Source organism: Bubalus bubalis, chromosome 5, assembly GCF_019923935.1.
Source record: "Bubalus bubalis isolate 160015118507 breed Murrah chromosome 5, NDDB_SH_1, whole genome shotgun sequence".
Taxonomy (NCBI): domain Eukaryota; kingdom Metazoa; phylum Chordata; class Mammalia; order Artiodactyla; family Bovidae; genus Bubalus; species Bubalus bubalis.
In genome coordinates, this window is record NC_059161.1 from 52762511 (window position 1) to 52784257 (window position 21747).

General features: G+C 42.8%; 1 protein-coding gene across 9 annotated transcripts in view; it reads left to right on the plus strand.

Moving 5' to 3' along the window:
- The window catches only part of ENAH (ENAH actin regulator), a 159664-nt gene extending 153386 nt beyond the window's left edge, over positions 1–6278 (plus strand). For all 9 annotated transcript variants that reach the window (XM_025286049.3, XM_025286048.3, XM_025286050.3 and 6 more), the window contains 2 exons: positions 2655–2712; positions 3274–6278. In XM_025286049.3, the coding sequence (XP_025141834.1) occupies positions 2655–2712; positions 3274–3311 (96 nt within the window). In that variant the 3' untranslated portion in view covers positions 3312–6278. The remainder of the gene's footprint in view (positions 1–2654; positions 2713–3273) is intronic.
- The last annotated feature ends 15469 nt before the right edge of the window (positions 6279–21747 follow it).

Consider the following 21747-nt stretch of genomic DNA (forward strand, 5'->3'; position numbering starts at 1 on the left):
GTCCTGTGGCCACTGCTGAGTTTTCCAAATTTGCTGGCATGTTGAATGCAGCACTTTAACAGCATCGTCTTTTAGGATTTGAAATAGCTCAACTGGAATTTTATCACTTCCTCTAGTTTTGTTCGTAGTGATGCTTCCTAAGGCTCACTTGACTTCTCATTCCAGGATATTTGGCTCTAGGTGAGTGATCACACCATTGTGGTTATCCGGGTCATGAATATCTTTTTTGTATAGTTCTTCTGTGTATTCTTGCCACCTCTTCTTAATCTTCTGCTTCTGTTGGGTCCATACCATTTCTGTCCTTTATCGAGCCCATCTTTGTATGAAATGTTCCGTTATCTCTGATTTTCTAGTCTTTACCATTCTGTTGTTTTCCTCTATTTCTTTGCATTGATCACTGAGGAAGGCTTTCTTATCTCTCCTTATAATTCTTTGGAGCTCTGCATTCAGATGGGTATATCTTTCCTTTTCTCCTTTCCCTTTCTTTTCTCAGCCATTTGTAAGGACTCCTCAGACAGCCATTTTGCTTTTTTGCATTTCTTTTTCTTGGAGATGGTCTTGATCACTATCTCCTGTACAATGTCCATAGTTCTTCAGACACTCTGTCTATCAGGTCTAATCCCTTGAATCTATTTGTCATTTCCACTCTATAATCATAAGGGATTTGATTTAGGTCATATCTGAATGGTCTAGTGGTTTTCCCTACTTTGTTCAGTTTAAGTCTGAATTTGGCAATAAGGAGTTCATGATTTGAGCCACAGTCAGCTCCTGGTCTTGTTTTTGCTGACTGTATAGAGCTTCTCCACCTTTGGTTGCAAAGAATATAATCAGTCTGATTTCAGTATTGACCATCTGGTGATGTCCATGTGTAGAGTCTTCTCTTGTGTTGTTGGAAGAGGGTGTTTGCTATGACCAGTGCATTCTCTTGGCAAAATGCTGTTAGCCTTTGCCCTGCTTCATTTTGTACTCCAAGGCCGAATTTGCCTGTTACTCCAGGTATTTCTTGACTTCCTACTTTTAGTCCCCTATAATGAAAGGGACATCTGTTTTGGGTGTTAGTTCTAGAAGGTCTTGTAGGTCTTTATAGAACTGTTCAACTTCAGCTTCTTCAGCATTACTGGTCGGTGCATAGACTTGGATTACTGTGGTATTGAATGGTTTGCCTTGGAAACCAACAGAGATCATTCTGTCGTTTTTGAGATTGCGCCCAAGTACTGCATTTCGGACCTTTTGTTGACTGATGGCTGCTCCATTTCTTCTAAGAGATTCTTGCCCACAGTAGCAAGAATATAATGGTTATCCAAGTTAAATTCAGCCGTCCCAGTCCATTTTAGTTCGCTGATTCCTAAAATGTCGATATTCACTCTTGCCATCTCCTGTTTGACCACTTCCAATTTGCCTTGATTCGTGGACCTAACACTCCAGGTTCCTATGCAGTATTGCTCTTTACAGCATTGGACCTTGCTTCTGTCACCAGTCACATCCACAACTGGGTGTTGTTTTTGCTCTGCTCTGTCTCTTCATTCTTTCTGGAGTTATTTCTCCACTGATCTCCAGTAGCATATTGGGCACCTACCAACCTGGGGAGTTCATCTTTCAGTGTCCTATCTTTTTGCCTTTTCATACTGTTCATGGGGTTCTCAAGGCAAGAATACTGAAGTGGCTTGCCATACCCTTCTGCAGTGGACCTTGTTTTGTCAGAACTCTTGACCATGACCCGTCTGTCTTGGGTGGCTCTACATGGCATGGCTCATATCATTGAGTTGGACAAGGCTGTGGTCCATATGATCAGATTGGAAAGTTTGTTAGGGTTTTTCCAAATGAACTTTTTGACCAACTCTATGTAAGATGGATCACATACTTTAAATTTTTAGCAGGTGCATTAAATATAGAGAAATAGGTGACATTCACTTTAATATATTTTTATTTAACCTGATGTAGCCAAAGTAATATTTCAGTATATAATCAGTGTGTTTAAATTACTGATTAGTTATTTTACTTTACTTTCTTCATAGTAAACCTTTGAAGTCTGGTGTCTAACGTTTACAGCGCATCTCACCTCAGACTTGCCACGTTTCAAGTGCTCAGTAGCTATGTGTGGCTGGTCTTCTGTCTTAAGACTGTGTATGTCCAGTAGGGTCCCATCCTCCTACTTCCCCACCTATTAGGGCAGCCCCCGAGGGCCCTCCAGGGGAATCCTAGATTCCATGAAGTTTAGTTTGATAGCTCTGGTGATTCGTAAGCAGTCCCCATACTTCAGACCAGATGACAAATTTCCCAGGAGCTGATTGTCCAGTTTGTGTCTTCTTCCTTGAAACTTGTTTATGGATTGCCTCTTAGCTCCCAAAAGATTAGATTAAAAGCAGAGCTCTTATATGTTTTATAGGCATTATCTGAATCATAGCTTTCACGGCATGACCGGGTAATTATTTTAAGTTTAGAAAACATTCTGCTTCATATTTTGCTAAGCTAGAATAAGCAAAGATTGGGAAGGGAAGACTATTAAAACACAATTTACCAAAATTGATCTTCTAAGTCATAAATTATGAATCTGGAAACAAAAGACAGAGCTAACATTTGATACATTCATAAAATTTTATATAAGCAAGAATCTTTATTTTCTGTATTTCTGATGTTTTTCTGTAATATTTTAGGACATTTTAGATGAAATGAGAAAAGAATTAACTAAGCTAAAAGAAGAGCTCATTGATGGTGAGTGTCTAAACAAATTTGCTACTCTTATAATGTTTAATAATACCCATTCTAAATAAAATGAAGATTAAAAAATACCTCATTTATTACTTGAGAGCATAAAACAATTACTTTTCCATATTATCTTGCCCTTTACCTGGCTTCAGATGCCAAAGAGAGGGTCTCTGCTTCATATAATGGAAATTATTTGTGAAAACAGGGTAAACAAAATTCCTCTTAAGTTTCTGGTATTGAGTAGTTCTAGATGGAAAACTAAGTAAACCACTCTTTCTCTAGGTTACTCCTTTTCATCCATCCCATCCCACTGAACTCTCGTTTTGAGCCCAAAGAATCAGTGTTTTCATTTTGTGTACAAAATGGAGAGAATATATAAATATATACAAATTGATGATGTTAATATTATAAAAATAATAACATAGATTTCTTCAATGAAAGATGCACAGTGTATCTTTGTATTACCATGAGTTTGAATGCAGTCATTAAGATTTCTTAAGAATGAATCACCCACTTATATTACCTTACCGTTATATTTACTTTTATTATTTTTCCTTTTCCTACCAGCAATCAGGCAGGAACTGAGCAAGTCAAATACTGCGTAGAGAAACAAACTAAGGAGAGACAGGACTTTAATCTGGAAAAAGAAGAAAATAAAAACCTGCGAAGAACAACTGTTAGCAACAACAAAACCCTTACATTTTGTGAGCTGTAAGAAGAAAACGGAGATACACAGTCGGAAGGAGGGGAAAACCAACATACTTTGAAAGCCTTCAAACATTACTACTCCGGCAGATAAGCTATTTCCCTCCCAGTTTGCTGCTTTTTTCTGACCTTTACAACAGGATGGAAGAGAGTCGTATAGGAGTTCCTATATCAGTTATGCAGAAAATAACTAAACCCGTCAGGCAAGATCACCATACATTGAAAATATTTTCATGTCAAGAGACAATTGCACATTTTCCACAGTCCATTGCTAAAATAAAGAGGAGAAAGGCTTGAGAAGTTTTTTTTCCAGAGAATGCTGATGAAGAATTTAGCAAGTGATGCTATTGTATTGTAAATGTTTCTCTCAGGTTTGTCTTCCTATCATATTTGATATTCCATGGATAATTGAGATCAGCCCCGTGTAGGTTAAGATCATAAAATATGGAACAAATGTAATTGTATGTGCTTTCAAAAGGTGACATTTATAAGAAAGTGTCCTAAAAATGATTTGTCCAGAGAGGAATTTTAGAATGATAGGAGGTCTCTCGAGTTTAGCCTTCATGCAATTTTGTAGATTCAAACATAAAATTCATCCAGAATTTAAAGATTTAGATGCCTTCCTAAATTGTTACAATGCTTTACCAAATCTATGACTCCTACATAACACAAACCAGTGGTCAAATGTAAAACAATATATTGTAGATTTATGGTAGGTTTTCAACCTTTTTTAGATTTATGCATGTGGACATTTTTATAACGTAATTACAACCACCACAAAAATTAGCTTTTTTAATTGCAGACAGTAATGCATGTTAAACTAATATGTAGTGGCCTTTTCAAGGCCTAGTCCCAGGGAAAACATTTTGTAGAGTATAGGGAGTGGGAGGCGGGGAAGGAATAACTTTTTATTTAAAGTTAATTTCTGCACTATCTTTTTTCTCAGTTATCTGCATGAATAATGATGAGGAATATTTTGTGACTTTAATTGGTAAATATGTTAACAGAACCGAGTACTTAATCTTTTACATCATGTCTTCAGCTATTTGTATTTTAATTCAGTAACTTCAATGGTCTGAAACATGATTCTGAGCTTCACATGAATTCTGTCTTACTGTGGAATTCAAACGTTCGATCCCTGAATCTGGCAGTTGTTATTACCTAGGTGCCCTGTAGTTATCCAGGTGTTCAGGTACACATTCCTGACTTCAGAGCTGCTTTCGGACTCTTATGTTGAAATACTAGAAAAGTAACAACGATGGCAGCGATTAAGGTCACAGAAATCATCAGATAAAGGGAAGAACGACGAGGGGTCCTGCATAATTTTCTTTTAATAAATAAAGTGAGACTTAGGTGGTAGGAAGAAGGAACTAGATGCCCTACTTACCACCATGTACGTGTGCGTGTTTGTGTGGGCACTCACGTGTGTGTGTGTGTGCGTGTGTGCAATGCACTCCCTTTTCTTTGAAACTTCTGAGATTAAAATAGGGGAGCAATCCTGTATGTTACAATGATAGCATTTTTTGAAAATCTAGGAAATCAAAAATTCTCCAGGCTCTCCATCTTGGTTTATGCTTGAGTTGTTATGTGCCATATTTGCTTTGAAATCTTTGATTATCTGTAGTTTTACTAAAATTTTGAAGAAATAGTCCACTGTTGTCTGCTTTCTGGATTTCCTAATCTTCCTTCATAAGACAGAGCTTGTTGATTGCGTAGTTTTCTAAATGCAGGTTTGCAGCCATCACCACTTCAAAGAGGTTTGAATGAGGAAATTTTTTTTTCCCCATATTAAAACAGTTCTTGTTTCTGTAGAAACTTCATTTTTAGATTAATCTGTGATGGATGAGCTATCATAATTCTAATATGCGGTTCTTTTTCTATCAGATATTCATTGTCATCCACCAGTAAAGACATTAAAGATGCAGCAAGCTTATAAAGCACTACTTTCTTAAAGAAATAGGAGGCATTTCCATCTTTATTACCGTACTTTTGGTTATGCAAACACTTTGGAGATACAAATGTTTATGTCCCCCATAAATCTGGTCAGAAATCATTTTTGATTTTGTTGATCAAGTTGAACAGTAGGATAGAGTACTGGGTATAAGTGGTCCAAAGTAAGATAAAAGACTACGCTAAAAATGCTAGATCTTGAAGAAGAAACTGGTTTATGCACTAAACGTTTTGTGCCTTGGTCTAAATATTAACATGTCTGTGTAAAATGACAAAAAGAACCAGTGTTGAATCACATTTTATTTCCTGTCATTCTGCTTTATCCCAGACTGCTAAATGTGTTCTTTCCAAGAAGTTTGATTGAATTACTGTACACATTTACTGTCCTGTGTGACAGTTTTGTCATTGTTAGAGATTTCAGTAATTAAAACGGGAAACAGAAGCTTAGGTTATTTTCCTTATCAAAACTATGTTCCTTGGAGCCACGTTATTATGATGGTTTTCGTGCTCTTGTACATTGGATGTCTTAAGCTGAGTGCAGTTTAGGGGATCCTTTCTAATTACAGGAAGGTACTTCTTTCCTTTAACACTGTGATCTGACCTGTGACAAATCTGTACTACACACTATGTAAATGGCTAACAAGTCAACTGCAAACCAACTGAATGTACAACCTTAGTGCTGGTGCTGAAATCTCTTCAGAATAGTCATCATGATCTGAGTTTGTTTCAGAATTTGCAAGCATCAAGTGTCAATCAGAACTGAAGATGAAACACTAATGAATGTTGAATCCTCATGCTCTAGGTGTACTTCCTTTGTAGAGTTTTTGTTTCTCTGCTATTTTTACCATACTGTTCCATTTAAATTTCCTACACGCTAACTTCGTTTGTGCGATTGAAATAAAATTGCAGTATATACATGTTGCTTGTTTGTGACACTTAGATAATCTGACCTAATCTGTTGATTCTAAATAAGTTGTTTTGAATGTAAAAAACGCTCTTTAAAATCCATGACTTCACTACTTAAAGTTTACATATCACGACACTATTCTTTAAAGATTTCATAAGTCATAAATACTAAGTAATGTATACAAAGGGAATATGTGGTCATGTATCTGCTTTTTGCTTGAAATAACTGTTGGGTGTCCCCTGTTTGTTCTTATTTTCTCTTGGCCCAGCTTGGTACGGTGTCTTACAGTCAAGAGAATGATACGTGTTTAAGTCTACTCCATTTTGTTCTACAGCAGAGATAGGTTAAGTTCATTGATGGCAGTTAAAATTTTTCTTAATATAGTTTGCAGCATAAAGGACATTGTGTAGTCAAGGGCCTTATTGAGTACTGAATTTTAAATGTAGTGAAATCTGTATCTGTAGTGTTTGTTTATACAGAATACTGAGTTCTCAATACCTGCATATATATAGCAGTATGTTTTAGCTGACTCTTACGCAGTATTAATATTGAGTTTCACTTTAAAATTCTGTCTTCATTAGAAACACAGCAGCCTTTGTCTTTTTTCTGCCACCAGACCATAACTTTACCTTCCTTCATCCTCTCCAGTTCTCATGGCCCCCATGTCCCTGCCACTCACTGACATTTGCAGTTATTACCCAGACTACAGGTGTATACATATTAACTGTCTTTTTTCTCTATATCGCGTCTCAGGTTCTTGCTTCCCTTTGTGTAAAAATTTGAATGAATGTCTACAAACTTAAGAATCCCTTCCCATTTAAAAATGAATGGCGTACCAGGTGGTAACCTTTCAAATTTGCCTAGATACAACTTTGTCTCCTAAATTTGTAAAGAATTGCTCCTTAAGTTCTACAGAGTAGCGTTATCTTGTGAAGCACAGTTTCCAGAGGTATGCTGCAGCTTCTCTGTGATTCCTTTTTGTAGTCCTCATAATTTTATATCAACACCATTACCCTTTAAATTCTATTGATTGTAAGCATAAAAGTGACATCACATAAAACATACTGTGTGCAGGAACTCTGTAGGAACTCGTAAGTCCTTTATGAAGCTGTTCATAATCCACTTTCCTAAGGACAGCTGCTCCAGCATTCACAGGAAAGCTCCAGACTTGTTCCTGGTAGTACTCTTTTTGTTTTTAATAGAAAGATGAATTCGTATCTGTTCATTTCCTCAAAGCTCAATGGGATGAGAAAGGGATCCCAAGAGGATATTGAAATTACTGATGCTTAATACCTCTGACTTTTTGCTAAGAAGCCAATTCATATTTAGACACTTCTGAAGTAGGTATAGGGAATCTTTGTCAACCTGGGCAATTAAAATTGTCCCAGGTACCTTTGGCTACAGAAAGGCACATTGGAGAACATTTATTCTTAAGGGTAGCTTTCTCTTAAACACATTTGCTTAAGAAGCTGAAGTTGGTAACCTCTCAAGAAAGGACATTTATATGAGCCAAGGACTGTTGAGGGCCTAGAATGCAGACTCGATTCCAAACATCCAGGTAGGCTGTGGGGTAGGTTTGTTCCCTTTATGTTGTCTCCAGTTCCTTTTTGAGGCTCAGGAGGTTTTCATATTTGTTCATAATACTGGAAAAGTGAAACTTTCAAATTTTCAAAAAGTCTAAAATTGATTAGAAAAGAAAATTACTACAGTAAATTTAAGGTGGTTAGGGATATGCAGCATCAGCGTAAATGGAGGTCTGCGATATCTCCCTTGTTGATACCAATGCTGAACTCACAAAAGAGGCAAATTGAATCAGTATGGAGATATAACTGAAGGTCCCTAATGTGTAAACTATGTAAATTTATGTCTTTCTAAATTGGTTTTTTTTTTTTTTTTTTAAAGAGTCCCTGTGAGAGGGTAACTAAATGATAGTCACAATGACTGAGGATGTTAGAAGAATCACTGCCACATTTATTGGTTTTCTGTTAAATCTGATGAAATCAATATATGTGAAGGTCAAGAAATTTAAAAAGGACTTTTCTTTTGGTTATTACAGATGTATCTGTTGCACGGGTCAATTAAGGCATGGAGTAAGCTTCAAATACTTGCTGATGAATGTAACATATAGAATAAATAAAGCTGAAACCTCAATTAAGTGTTGGAGCCCAAAAGTCACAGTAAGCTGTACCTCAGAGACGCTGAGCAGAGAGCAGGGCCCCTGGAAGCTTCTGGTATTGGGTCAGCAGATTCCTAGTAAGAGGGAGGAGATGCAACGTCTTAAAAGAGTTCTACATCTCTTTTTAAAGGCATATATCTAGCAGAAAACTCAGATACGATCTTTTCTCAGCTGTATTCCAAGAGAAGACAGCTTTCATTTTGATAAACATATTCATAAGAGGACAGTTTGCATTTATTCCATAAACTTAAAAATCTGTGTACAAATCACAGCCTCATAGTTTATCATGTTTAGATTTAACTTTTTTCCCCTTTGGCTCCAAGAATGATTTCTTTAGCAATAAATAAAATGATTTTTAAAATATATAAAGAAATCACTAATAGGCAATGAATAATGTTATATGGGTATATTTGGTTTTTAGTTAAAATGGTGGTTCTTCCAAGAAGACATAGTACATATTAAAAAGCATGTAGTTAGTTCGTCCTTTGGATTTTACAGGAAATGGCACTTAAAAAATTGATATTGAGGAGATGTACATTGATAGGTGTTTACATGAAAGGGTCTTTAATTATCAGGTCCCAGAGTTTCCAGTCAAATCTGTAGAAATTGAGAAGATTGATTCTTGGCTTACACTTAAAATGCAAGCTCTTTTAACCATACAAAAGAAATGTGCCACAGAGGCTTTTAAAGATGTGATTCTTAACAGTTTTTACTAATGTTTCATGCTGTTAGTCACATCCATGGACCCTTAGTCTGAGTCCCTTTCTTTAAAAATGAAAGGCATTTTTAAAGACATTTTTCAGTTTGTTTCATTTTAGGTAAGACGTCCCCATTTGGAATTTTTATTGTCATTAACCAAGTTAAGCTTGGGTGTAAACTTGATCTGTGCTGCCTGCCATGGCACCAGGTGTGTAAGATGTTTCAGAGTTCTCGCAGATGCTCCTCATACCCTCAAGTCTGAGGTTAGCTCTCAGTGGCGGACCAGCTCAGTACTGTCATCCAAGCCCTGTGTGACCACAGGTGCCGCCAGGCTGTGTCCAGTGCCAGTGGTCAGACAAGTGGAAGCTGGATGTGATGAACTCAGTAGACCTGAGTGAGTTCTGTGCCTTGAAGCATTGGTGGTAGGCACTGACTTTGTTACTGAAATATCCAGGGAGAATCATAACCCATGAGAAAAGTATTGGGAAGGTTTAGATACTCAGAAAATAGAGTGTTGTTAGTATTAAAATCTGGCTTCATTTTCTGTTCATTTCCAAGGAGATGGGAGTTTCAGGCCTGAGCCAAGGGGTAATTCACAATTTGGTTTCCTTACCATAGACAACTTGTCTTTGTAGGTTTCAGTTGTGGAAATTTAGCTGTAGAGGGTAGTGTTTGGTCCTCACATAAAACAGCCTTGTTTCAGAAAGTAAACATTGTTGAGAGATTCTTTTTTTAATCCACTCCTTCTCCCCTTTCTTAGAGTTGACAGTGTGTTTTCCTCCTGCTCTGCTGTCTCACTCCTCCCTTGGTGTGGGAAGTGGACCGGCCATCGGCCTGGGCTCCAGTCGGCTTGCCCAGCTGTCAGGCTGCAGGGTGGTCCATGTCCTCCCTGCGGCCATGTCTCTGCCTGCCTCTGACACTCAGTTCTGCGTGTGATCATCCAGTGTGTGCTACAGCCACTGGCTTGCTTGCTTGCTTCCTTTTTGATCTAAGAGAAGAAGAGGGGCCTGAGTTTTACTGTCTGGTCTTAAGATCCACTTTTCATTGTTTCAAAATTTTGATCCTATTCGCTGGAATTCATGCATCCTAGGTGTGAACAATAAGGGAAAATCAATGAAATGACCACTTTGAGGCCAGTAGCACTGTGTTAGTGCTGGGGGTGGGGGAGCTTGGTGGGCTGCCGTCTACGGGGTTGCACAGAGTCGGACACGACTGAAGCAACTTAGCAGCAGCAGCAGTAGCAGCAGCTGCTACTCCAGGGTCCACTGCTCGCTCGTGGGCTTTCACAGACCGGATTACGGGTGTCTTTATTCTCCCGGCCTTGGCCTCAGCCTGGAAGCACACACATGCAGCCATTCCCACAGACCAGGAGTGACTGTGGGATCATGTGAGACGTGAGACCGCGCTCCAGTTACATACATGAGTGACAAGTTCCTTTTCGCTCTTTCTGGCCTAGTAGCTATTGTTAAGGAAACACTGCAGAGCTGCATGGCGTGATGGCGCGAAGCAGCGCTTCTTTGTTTCCAGGGGAGGAATGCGCTCCAGCAGCTCCTGTTTGCTCTGAGCCTGCTGTGTGTGCTACCTTCTGTCACTATCATCTTGGGAGAAATGGGTCCCTCCCCTCTCTGCCCTTTTCATTATATACAAGTAGAGAAGCTTGTTTTTAATCCAAAAGACTGATAGCAATTCCTTGGCCAACCAGGCGATTCCTGTGCCATTTGGGTGGAGGTGGTTCTTAGTCCTTGTTTGATCTTGAGGACAGTTGGCTTAAAGTCAGAGGTTGAATGAATGGGAAGGTTTGGGATTAGAAAAGATGAGTCCTGTTCTACAGACTTTCTTTTACTTCTGTTCTTGTTGGGCATCTGTGTGTTTTGAAATTCACCTTTTGTTCCCAGTAAGATACACTTTTACATAATGTATGTGTTTTGGGGGTGGGGTGGGGTGGAGAATGAAGTGTTTCTAAGAAAAGTGATTGAGCTAGAAAGAAGATTCTGTCTTGAGACATCTGCAGTTGATGCAAAATATTCGAAACTCAATTACAGTATTTACACATTTTCATCTTTTTTTGGTTTGCTTGATAAGACTGAATGAGGAAGCAGTCTGTAATTATAGCAACATTGCAAGTTTCCGCTCTGTAGCTGGGGTAGAGAGAGTGGGTGAGTTGGGGCTAGCTGCATCTGTGCAGCAGTGGAGTGGGACTGCAGGCAGAGGTCAACCCAGGTAAGTTCCAGCACAGAGTGTTCTGTCATCCCGCCTATAGGAGGCGTTTTCAAAACCTTTTACTTGATGTGAACAAAAATCAGTTCCGTTGTGCCCTCTGCTGACCTCTGGGGAGTTGAAGTGAGCATAGGCGTGAATGACAGGAAGTCTCTTTGGTGCTTTTTATCTTTTGAGAAGTGGGGTAGTCAGGAAGAAACCTTTCCAGTTGGACAGCAACCTACACTGTTTCCATTACAAGATTTAGTATGTTAAATACGTTTTCATTTTCATACCTTCTGAGTTCTTGGTCCATCAGCATCTTGTAGAAGAGCTCCAGTTGGTAGGATTTGAAGGTGAATTAATTATGGTCCAAATGGGTTAGTCTGCCATGTTATCTTGCTTTGCTACACAATTTTAAAACTAGAAATGTACATTTATGTCCTTAAAGAGTATACAGAGCTGTTTTATTTGCTAAGGATGTGAGTATTTGCAGCCCATGGATCTGGGGCTTTATAATCTGGGATTGAACCTCTTAGGGCAGTATGGGCTGAAAGAACTCTTTAAAAGTTAAGATTGACTTAAACATACTCAAGGCCATATTTTAGCTGGTATTAGAAATTAATGTCATACAGAACCTCATGTATCTTATGGAATTTCTGAGTTACTGGCCTCACTGAATGTCAGGAATAAAAGAAACTGGTAGCAGCTTTGTTTTCAAGCAACGGATTGTCAATTGCTGCTTGACTCCAATTATTTGTAAATCCAAATAAAAGGAGATCTTGTCATCAGGAAAACATTACCTTCCAAGCTTGGCGTCTGTCTTTGAGAAGGGAAAGTGGAAGAGAGGATGAGACATGAAACCAAAAGAGTGAGCAGGGTTGGTGGGATTAGATGGCACCTAGGTTTTGCACCAAAGTTTTAAATACAAATAAATAAAGAGGAGGACCACTTGCAAGACAACTTAGGAAGGACTTGCCAGAAAGCCGCAGCTCCCGCTGCACACTAGTGCCTTCAAAATGATTCTCTGTGTGAATTGCATGCAATTTCATGTAACCATAAAGTGTAACCTGTATGTGCATGACATGTGTCTAGAATGTGTAAAGTTCAATAGAAAAGGGGTATAGCTAGCCCTGACAGTGGTGGATCAACAAGCCTGCTGAAGTCCTTGGACTTAATGTGACTTAGGTCTGCCGCATCAGAGCCCTGTGTTTGCTTTTAGCAACCATGTCATTGAAATCAGATCCACTCCTCCCTTTCTACTTCCCTTTCCTACTTTGCAGCTTTGCTGGTTTTAACTGCTTCACTCTTCTGCTTCTTGGTATCCTCTCTTGTTTTGAAATAAAAAAATGAAATACTTAAGACAAAGGAGAGTTGTTTTTATTTTACCAGTTGCTCTTATCAAAGATATGTGATGTGAAAAAGAGCTTGTTCGGCTCTCTTGACTGTGATTCTGACCTTAAAATATGCTCAGTTGTAAAAGCTTTCTCCGGGCCTCCTCCTGCATGTCTCCCCATCACTAAGGAAGGTGTCGGGCACTGCTTTCACCTTCTTGAATGCTGCTCTGCACCTCTGTCTAACCGTGTCCGTGGAAGAGAGTGCTGTTCTTGATGGAGCTGCCTGAGCACCACCTGGGTTTCCCAGGTAATGCTAGTGGTAAAGTACCCACCTGCTTATGCAGGAGGCTGAAGAGACGTGGGTTCTATCCCTGGGTTGGGAAGATCCCCTGGAGGAGGGCATGGCAACCCACTCCAGTATTCTTGCCTGGAGAATCCCACAGAGGAGCCTGGTGGGCTACAGTCTATAGGGTCACAAAGAGACACGACTGAAGTGACTGATCAGGCACGCAAGCACCACCTAGACTCATGGAGCAGCCTGTCAGATAAATGCAGGGCTGCAGATACACGCCCCCTGATTTTCTCTGGGCTACTGAGTACCCTGTACTTTTCAGTAAGTGCGTGTTAAGTCACTTTAGTTGTGCCTGACCCTTTGCGACCCCATGGACTGTAGCCCACCAGGCTCCTCTGTCCATGGGATTCTCCAGGCAAGAATACTGGAGTGGGTTGCCATGCCCTCCTCCAGGGGATCTTCCCAACCCAGGGGTTGAACCCGCCTCTCTTAATGTCTCCTGCATTAGCAGGAGGGTTCTTTACTGGGAAGCCCAACTGTATTTCGTCTGTAACCTACCGCAGAGTCACTGCATGCAGATACCAGGAGCACTTTTGGAGTTTAGAAAGCAGAGGGCACCTGAGGCCGTGAGTTCCTCCCACTCTTCCTGAATTTCCTAGAGCCCAATTACCTTTCAGCCAAGAATATCCACAAGCCTGTGGTTTGTAAGGAGCTTGATGGTACATTTGTGCAAATGATGTGACCATTTAAAAGGCCTCGTTTTAACCTCTGCATTTTTTCTTCTAAACTATGGAGTCAGGGAAGTGAAAGAAGGCTTTTCAGAGCCTGAGGTAGAACAGCTTGAGTGGATTCCTTTTTCACCAGCCTCATTTCTGGCTGAATTTCTTCACCTCTCCTCCCCTGTCACCGAGGCTCACAGGGGAGCAGGGAGCAGGGGTGGGGTGGGGTGGAGGTTGGGTGCACGGTGATCTCTGGTTTCCCTTGCTCCTGGAGACCATGATGTTCATTCTAGGTTCAATCCCGTGATATATAGCAAAGAGGTTATCCTAAGAGACCATATGATAAGATTTGCCAGGCTCCTTAGTTGCAAGTAAGATGCTCTCTTGGAGTTTATTATCATGAGATATGATAACCTGAGCTGCTGCATCAGCAGTTATGTGACAGTGAGATGTGCCAAGGGGAAGGCAGTCATCCCCACAGTGGCCTCAACTTTGGCTTGGTGCTTCTGCTCTCTTAGCCAGAAAGTTCAGTGTCTGGGTCTTTGCCACACCATTCCAGCTCAAGCTTCGTGGCCTGGCTGCAGACAGCCGAGGGTCCCTACCACAGATGGGCCAGGCTGATAGTGACATTCAGTAGCAAGAACTGAACACAACCCCTCTGACCTTGCCAGAGCAGTGGAAGTCACATAGATCAAGTTCACAGTCCCTCTATGAACCGGGTGTAAAGAGCCACTGTTCTGCCATTTCTCTTGGGCCACAAGGCCTGTCCTAGCAAAGGCTGAGGGGGTTATTGTAACACTGAACTGATGTTGCCAACGTCTGTGACACCATCTGTGGGGAGGAGACACTGCAGATCTAGTCTTCAAAGCTCTTTGATGGGAGTCACCTGGGATGTGGCAGTGATTTCTGTTCTTTTATGATTATATTTATCATCAGTCCCAGGCACCCAGAACAAAAATTCATATGGACAGCCTGGACGCTGGAAACGATGCATAGCACGGAGTTGTGTCTTTCCTGTTTCTGCTAATGAAACTGAGCAGAGCTTTGGGACCCTGCAGACTGGTCCTGTCAACCCGGAAAGAGCACCGCCTCCCTGCAATGGGGATGCCTGAAGTGAGAGCAGATGACGCCTCCCAGCCCAGACGGGCTCCTGCCCTGGGGGCCGCCCAAGCCCGCACCAAGGCTGCTGTCAGGAGTTCTCTCAGCCAGCGTTCCCCACCACATTTTAGCTCTTTTTTTTTTTTTAAACTTGAAGTAAAACACACAGGGGCTTCCTAGGTTCTTTAGTGGTAAAGAACCTGCCTGCCAATGCAAGAGGCATAAGAGATGCAGGTTCGATCCCTGGGTCGGGAAGATGCCCTGGAGCAGAAAACGGCAACCCACTCCAGTATTCTTGCCTGGAGAAGCCTGTAGACAGAGGAGCCTGGCTAACCACAGTCCATGGGGGCACACAGAATTGGACACAATGGAAGTGACTCAGCTCTGGCAAAGTGCATGGAAAGGCCACTTACATGTACAACCCACTGACTTGACACAGTAAATACGCCCACTGGGCCAGCACCCAGATCGAGAAAAGACATGGCCATGACCCCAGCGCCCCCTTGTATCCCCTTCCATCCACACCCAGGAGAAATATTTCTGACTTCTAACCCCATGGATGAATTTTGGCTGTTTTTGTGCTTTTTTTTAAAGGGATTTGTGCTTTTTCATGCCTTAATACTGTATGTGAGTTTATAGCGTGTGTGGTGGTGATGGTTCTCACCGTGCTTGAGCAGCCCCCAGCTCGGGACCCCCAGGGCTAGCGGTGCTGTGAGTGTCCAGCCAGCGTGTGTCTTTGGTGACCACAGGGATGTGCTTCTCGTGGGCGTGTGCCTGGGAATAGAACTGCTGGCCATAGCCCACGTCTGTGGCCAACTTCAGACACTGACTCGCTTTTCAAGACACTCCTGACAGCGATGTCTCACCATTACACTTGTGCCCATGTCCATCACCCGCTGTCCACAGGGAACGTCAAGTGGAAGCAGCAAGCTCGCCTCCCCGAGATCCCTCAGGAGTCTGATTTGCTGTCCTGGAAACACGGGGTTAAGGACTTTTCTCACACACCTTCCTTGCCCTCTTACCAAGAACACTATTCATGTCTACACTTACTGTGAGGAATTTGCTCTGAAGATTTTTCCCCCCCTCTGATAAGTTTGTTTGTACCTGAGGGAATTGTTTTTAAGTTTTATTTCATTTAAAATTCCCACCTCACCAAGGATGGAGTAATTGTTTCTTCTTGACTGGCAGAATATGAAAAGGTCTCTCAAGGCAAAGAAGTGAGAGGTCCAAGCCCAGCAGCCTAGGAAGTCGCTGCCTTTGGTTGTGTTTTTATATTTATGTAATGTTATTATTTATTTCTGGCTTTGCGGGGTCTTGGTTGCTGCGAGGGCTTTTCTCTAGCTGCAGTGTGGGGGCTTCTCATTGCACTTGCTTCTCTTGTGGAACACGGGCTCTAGAGCATGTGGACTTCAGTAGCTGCAGCGCGTGGGCTCAGAAGTCCGGCTCGCAGGCTCTAGAGCACAGGCTCAGTAGTCGTGGTGCACAGGCTTAGTTTTTCCACGGCATGTGGGATCCTCCCAGACCAGAGATCAAACCTGTGTCTCCTGCATTGGCGGGCGGATTCCTCACTGCTGAGCCACCAGGGAAGCCCCTTGTTCTGTTTCTGTTTTTGTATTCCTCACATGGCAGGGGAATCTGCTTGATTTGAGGAAGTAATCCCACCCTCTGTGCCCAAAGATTTAGGGCATGAAGCGGATGTTAAGATACAAGTCTCTAGGGGTAAATGCCAATATTTTTGCCTGTATGAGGAGTTAATATATTTTTAACTGGGAGCTATTCAAAATTCCAAACTCCTTTCCTTTCCTACATTTTAAGAAATAAGGGAAAGACATTCCACTTATCATCATCTGAGAAACTATCAGATTCTCTCATTAGTATTGAGACATGCAAGGGCTGTATTAGTCAACAAGGTCCAGAAGGTTTGGGCAGTGGATGGAACCGGAAGTGGGATGTTTTTCCTTGCAGGTCCCTTGTTTCACCAACCACTTCATGACAGGAGATCTCAGATGCGGCTTGTAACCTGACGATGCGCCAGGATTCAGAGAGCTGTTCAGACCGCCTCCAAGTTAACAAAAGACCGATAAGGGTGGACCTTCTGGATTTTAGGGTATTTCTTTTCTGAAATCCTCATGGATTAAGTGACAAGAATGGATATTAAACAACAGGGATGGGATTAGGTCTATAAACTCAAAAAGCATGACTATCAAGAGGAGGGTACCAAAGAGCTTAAGATTCAAGACAATTGTCTAGTAGAGTTTAGAGCTGGGGGTAACCAGGGGTGCCATCTACCGAAGCCCTGCTTCCACGAGGCAGTTGTTATCGGTGGAACCAAGGTCTTCCTCACTCCCACCCTCTGCAAGCTGCATCTCAGGTCTAGACAAGGGCAGCTGTAAGTGTGGAGAGATGGGGTATATTAATAATTGGAATTTAGCCAAGCTCAGATCCAATTAGCTTATAAATAATGTGAATAAGCTTGAAAAGATCATTTTTCCCAAGATCGTGGCTCAGTTTAAAGTCCTCTTTTCACAATAAACTCCATCACGAATACACAGGTGCCTCAACACCCAGAAAGAAGGGAGTGATTCAAGTCACAGGGACAATTTCAGGAGGTGGCTGACTGGATGCTTTTGACCCTTTCTTCTCTAGAACTGTAAGGTGGGGAAGAGGGAGAGGAAGTATATTTTGCCTCTGAAGTATGGCCCCAGGCTTCCCAGGTGGTGCTAGTGATAAAGAACCTGCCCGCAATGTCGGAGATGTAAGAGATACAGGTTCAATCCATGAGTTGGGATGATCCCCTAAAATAGGAAATGGAAACCCACTCCAGTATTCTTGCCTGGAAGGTTCTATGGATAGAGGAGCCTGGCGGGCTACAGTCCATGGGGCCCCAAAGAGTTGGACACGACTGAGTGACTGAGCACACAGCATGTAGCATAATAAGGCCCCTGCCCTGTGTAGGGGGGAAGTGGGGAGAAGATATGTGAACTATGTGGGTTTAGGTTAGTTTACAAAACCAAAAGCACAATGTGCGTGTAACAAGTTATGTGTAATGACAGAAACAGATGAAGAAATAATACATGTTGCCTGAGGTTGGTGGGGAAGTCCATTCGCCTGGCATCCAGAGGACCTGGGCTTCAAGAAGGAGCAGTTATTATGTGACAGTGGGGAAGGGGTTTCTAGCAGAGCAGCCCGCAGGGCTTGGGGTGTGCAGCGCTGCTCTCCGATAGCCCCGAGGCTGCGGATGCGAGAAGCACACGGTGAGAGGCTGAGTCTACGGGGGCGGGGGAGAATTGGAGATACCGTGCACTTTTCGTCTGAGATCCCAGCCCGTGCCATCCCAGATTCCAAGGGTTCCAGAGAGGTTCAGAGGTCCTCACGAGAGGAAGAGGGATTGATGCTGATTATATAAAAGAAGAAAAAGGCATTAAGGTTCTAGGACTGTGTTTGCAGAAGATGTAAAACTAGGGGACACAGTCCTTATCCATGGAACCCACAGGGGTGCCTGGGTTAACATTCTTCTACACGTTTAGACCCTCTGTGGAAAACACAACCATTTAAAATGCCTTCTATCTGAACAGACTGGTGGTCGCCAACAGGGAAGGGGCTAGGGGAGGGATGGAGTAGGTGGTTGGGGTTAGCAGATGTAAGTTTTTGTATACAGAATGGATAAACAACTAAGTCTTACTTAGTTACTCTGTGTATTGCACAGAGAACTATATTCAATATGCTGTAATAAACCATAATGGAATAGACTGAAAAAAAGAACATATGCTAATGTATAACTGAATTGTTTTACAGCAGAAATTAACACAACATTGTAAATCAACTATACTTTAATTTTTAAAAATATCAAAAACTAAGATAAAATGAGATGCTTTCTACCTAAATTGCTTTAAGTGTTCAGAGAAAAAGTAAAGAGTATTGGCCCCTTTAGGAGACAAGATTGTGGGATGCTTCTCATTTCCATCTAAGGTGGAGCTGATGTAATAATAATAGGAATCAAGTGCACAATAAATGGCATGCACTTGAATCATCCCGAAACCATCCACCAACCCCTGGTCTGTGGAAAAACCGCCTTTCACGTAACTGGCCCCTGGTTCCAAAAAGGTTGGGGACCGCTGCTGAAGACCATGCATGTGGGTGTTGCCTGGATACCTGCGTATGCTGCTGAGACATCGGGTGAGGCGACCTGGGATGCAGGAAAGAGTGAGTCCACTGGCCCAGCGCTTTCCTGAGTCTGTTAGAGGAAGGGGGAGACATTTGAGCTGGGGCTCACTGGGTGTCTTGGGGATACCGAGGCTAATCTGACCAAATGCTTCCAACCTTAAGTAACAGGACACCTAACTTAAAAGCAGCTTAACAGGAGTTTTGTACTTGCCTCCTATTCTGGCTCAGTTGGTAAAGAATCTGCCTGCAATGCAGGAGACTGGGGGAAGAGTCCCTGGACGAGAATACTGTACTCCGATACTCTTGCCTGGAAAATCCCACGGAAAGAGGAACTTGGTGGGCTACAGTCCATGGGTTCACAAGAGTCAGACGTGACTTAGTGGCTAAACTACCCACCACCTATTCGCCCTGCTGGCACGGCAGGATGCACACCCAGGGCCGTGGAAACAGACAAAATACACAACATGCGACACTGGGCAGAGGAGGCTGGGAGCAGGTATGGGTCACCCGCACTCACTGCCCAGGACTGCACACCACGGCGCTGCAGTCGGGAGCAGTGCGAACAGCAGAGGTGGGGAGCAGGGGCTGTGATACCAGGAACGTGAGGAGCCCCACTTCCCATAGCAGGACGTGACCGGCCGGGAAGTGACACTTGCCACTCGGGGCCCAGCAGGATGCCTGGCAGGGGACCGAGATGTCCTCCCAAACACCCTCTGTGCACAAGACACCCTCCCCACACAGTTGGTTCGGTTCCCAAGGACGGACTCCAAAGAGGAAACGTTGACTCAACAAATTTGCTCATGTACGATATTCCTCCATATGCTCAAAGGACTTGTCTTTGCCAATGTGGGAGGGAGGAGAATATTGTGTTGCTCTTCTGATTAGGATACTGCATTAGAGTTCCTCAGAGAAACAGTGCCAGTGGGGTCTGTGTATATGCACATATATATCACAAGGAAAATCAGATAGCATATCTATATATGCATGTGGAATTGCTTATGTGATTACAGACGCTGGCAAGTCTCCAAGTCTGCGATTAACAGGCTGGAGACCCAGGCCTGTGGTACAGTACTCCCCCCTTATAGCAGTCTCAATTTCCACGATTTCAGTTACCTATGGTCAAGTGGGGTCAAGTGGGGTCCAAAAATATTAAATGAAAGTTCCAGAAACAATTCATAAGCTGTGCAGCACTCTGAGTGGTATGATGAAATCTCTGGACTCTTGCTCCGTCCCTCCTGGGATCCCCAACCATCAGCTTCATCTGCGCATTACTCAGCCACTGACATCATCATGGCTTAGTGATCCCAGATCACCCAAAGCAGATGGTTCTCTTCTGATGTATCAGAAGGTCAATGGTAGCCTAATACCACGCCATTCACCTCACTCTAGCTCATCACGTAAGCTTTTTATCATCTCACATCACAACAAGAAGGGTGAGTACACTACAATATTTTGAGATAGAGATTTACTTAACTTTTATTATAATGCATATTTTTTGACATGTACATACTGCTTAAAGTCTTCCCTTAAGCAGTAAAGAATCTGCCTGCAACGCAGGAGACCTGTGTTTGATCCTGGGTTGGGAAGATCCTCTGGAGAAGGGAATGGCAACCCACTCCAGAGTTCTTGCCTGGAGAATCCCAGGGACGGCGGAGACTGGTGGGCTGCCATCTATGGGGTCGCACAGAGTCGGACACTACTGAAGCGACTTAGCAGCAGCAGCAGCAGCCAGTATTCTTGCCTGGAGAACCCATGGACAGAGGAGCCTGGCAGACTCCAGTCTGTGGGATCGCAAAAAGGTGGACACGACTGAGCAACTAACACTACTACTACATACTGCTTTATTGTATTTATTCGTTTTTGGCTGCACTAGATCTCCGCTGCCGCACAGACTTTGTCTAGCTGCGGAGAGCAGCGGCTGCTCTCTAGTCGTGGTGCATGGGCTTCTCATGTGGTGGCTTCTCATGGGCTCAGTAGTTGCAACTTGCTGGCTCTAGAGTGTGCGGTCTTCAGTAATTGTGACACACAGGCTCAGCTGCTCCCCAGCATGTGGGATCTTCCCAGACCAGGGATTGAACTCCTGTCCCCTGCATTGGCAGGTGGATGCTTATCCACTGTGCTGCCAGGGAAGTCCAGAATATGTTTTTATAATTGTAAATTGTGGGGGGCAATGCTGTGTGGCTTGCAGGGATCTTAGTTCGCTGGCCGGAGGTTGAACCCATACCCTCAAGGTGAAAGCACGGAGTCCTAACCACTGCACCGCCAGAGAAGTTCCTATGATTGTTCTGTTTTATTATTATAGTTGTTAATCTCTTACTGTGCCTAATTTATTAACGAAGCTTTATTATAGGTGTGCATGTATAGGAAAAAACATAGTCACACACAGGGCCCCTTGAGGACTAGCTGCAGTTTCAGGCATCCAGTGGATATTTTAGAACATAGCTCCAGTGGACAAGGCTGGATGCAGCCGTTCAGGTCTGAAGGCAGGCAGGCTCCAGACCCAGGAAGAGCTGATGCTTCAGGTCAAGTCTGAAGACAGGAAAATGCTGACGTCCCAGGGACTTCCCTGGTGGTCCAGTGGTTGTCTCTGGGCTTCCAATACAGGCGATGCGGGTTCAATCCCTGATCAGGGAACCACAATCCCACATATTGCTTGGTGTGCCCAAAAGATTAAAAAAACAAAATTAGGACCACCCAGATTGGGAGAGCAATCTGCTTTACTCAGTCTTCTGATTCAAATGCTAATCTCGTTCAAAAACATCACACAGACACATCCAGAATATCTGACCACGTCTGGG